Below are 1862 nucleotides of genomic sequence, written 5' to 3'. Positions count from 1 at the left end.
CCAAAGGATATTTTAATAATAATAATAATAAAAAGGAACCGTGAAAAACGAAAACAAAAACCCCAAGGTTCCACTGTCAATCTCTGGAAGGTCCTTGCGTGCCTAGTGAAAGCTCTGAGAGGTGATGGTTTCAGTACTGCAAATGGACGGAGATAGATTTATTCCCAGGAGTTTCAGGAGTCTTACTTTGTACTTTCCAGGATTCTTCAAAGCACAAATCAGCGCTCCATGGCCTCCCATAGAATGGCCAAAAATGGACATCAGTTGGGGATCCACTGGAAAATTGGCATTTATGAGCTGTGGGAGCTGGAAAGAATTTTAGGAGTGACAAGGGACATGAGGTTTTTCTTCTAAATTTCAAAGTTACAAACTATACAACCAAATATCATTTCTACAATGGTTTGAACTGGTATAGCAAAGTTTTTTAAAAACCCCTCAAGTAAACAATCATATTCATACGTCACTAAAGAACATGCGGTACAAACCTCCTTACAGAGTAATCATATCAAGATAGAGTAGAACCTTTATGTCCTGTATTTGTACCCTACTAATTTCATTTTAGGAAAATAGAAGTCCTCAGGGTGGAAATCTGCACATAAAGATCATCAGTGTGGTACTACTGATTACAGCACACTATATGTGAAAATACAAAATCAGAAAAGCACACATCACACGACAGAATATTAAAATTAGAGTTCAATAGAACTGTTAAACTCTTTACACTTAGCATTAATTTAAATGGTTAACAAGACTTTGAAATTTTCACTTTGAAGTAATTTCTATTGGAAACAATTTTTTATTTCACTTTGAAAGAATTAATTAAAAAGTAGGAAATATGTTTAACAATAACATGCCCTACTTTACAATTTTCAGACTGGAAGGGCTTTGTGTTCAAAATCAAGTTCTTGGGAGGTCACTAGCTAGTAATTACAATACAGAGTGCGTTACCTCCTGCGTTACGTAAGAGTACATTCGGTAGTTCGTTTTCCACGGGTCCTCGGTGGCATCCACATAAAATCCAGCCCCGGAGCCAAAGTCCCAGCTCTCATCCTCTCCTTTGATGTTGCAGCCGCCTGCCAAGAAAAGAGCCAGTGCTTCTGCCGTCCACTGAGTAGCGCCGGCTCATGTGTAAGAACAACCTTGTAAATGAATCTGTAAGTCCACTATTTGCGGTCACAGTTCTTCACCAAACACCGTGGGCTCTCTGCTTTGGGGGACATGTGGTGGGATCTGACTTGCCGGGCCCCTTGTCTTTGACCGACATACGATTTTAAGTTCACGTTAGTTTTCTTGATTGATGGAAGTCCCCTTCTATGTATCCTGCACATCAGTGCTTCCTCAATTTACCTGTCGAAGGACTCCACCCTCTTTTTATCGGTCAGAAATGTGCTGTGGTCTCTGACGCCCACCTTTTGTAATTCTCATTATTACTGGGTGTTAGAAGGGAACAGAAAGGGATCTTCGTGTTCAAGGAAAATGGCTCGTGTACTGTAATTATCCTTCCACCATGTTTTCTCCCTTTAAGCACTCTTCACGGGGATATTTTTGTAGTTTAAAAAACTTATTAGGTTTTATTTTATATTCTTTTTTTTGAGGATTATATATTTTTATTTTATATTCTTATACATAGCTGAAGAGTCAACTGTTGGGATCATGAATGAAACTACAATATGGAGAATCACTGGAGGGAACCAGCCTCTTTATAATGGCCAATCGACTCCTCTGGGAACACAGTATTTTCTCATATGTTGTCTTTATTTATTTTTTTTTCTTTTTTAACATTTTATTAGGGGCTCATACAACTGTTATCCCAATCCATACACACATCAATTGTGTAAAGCGCATTTGTACATCGTTTCTCA

At 38.4% G+C, this 1862-nt stretch overlaps 1 protein-coding gene across 2 annotated transcripts in view; it reads right to left on the bottom strand.

Moving 5' to 3' along the window:
• Positions 1 to 1862, bottom strand: part of ESD (esterase D) — a 31000-nt gene that overhangs the window by 9738 nt on the left and 19400 nt on the right. For both annotated transcript variants that reach the window (XM_045289063.1, XM_004714062.2), the window contains 2 exons: positions 949 to 1073; positions 187 to 306 (listed from right to left, as the gene is read on the bottom strand). In XM_045289063.1, the coding sequence (XP_045144998.1) occupies positions 187 to 306; positions 949 to 1073 (245 nt within the window). The remainder of the gene's footprint in view (positions 1 to 186; positions 307 to 948; positions 1074 to 1862) is intronic.

The sequence above is a fragment of the Echinops telfairi genome, unplaced genomic scaffold, assembly GCF_000313985.2.
Source record: "Echinops telfairi isolate 266 unplaced genomic scaffold, ASM31398v2 ScPeMD7_24;HRSCAF=84, whole genome shotgun sequence".
Classification (NCBI taxonomy): Eukaryota; Metazoa; Chordata; class Mammalia; order Afrosoricida; family Tenrecidae; genus Echinops; species Echinops telfairi.
This window is presented reverse-complemented; position numbering and strand designations above follow the sequence as displayed.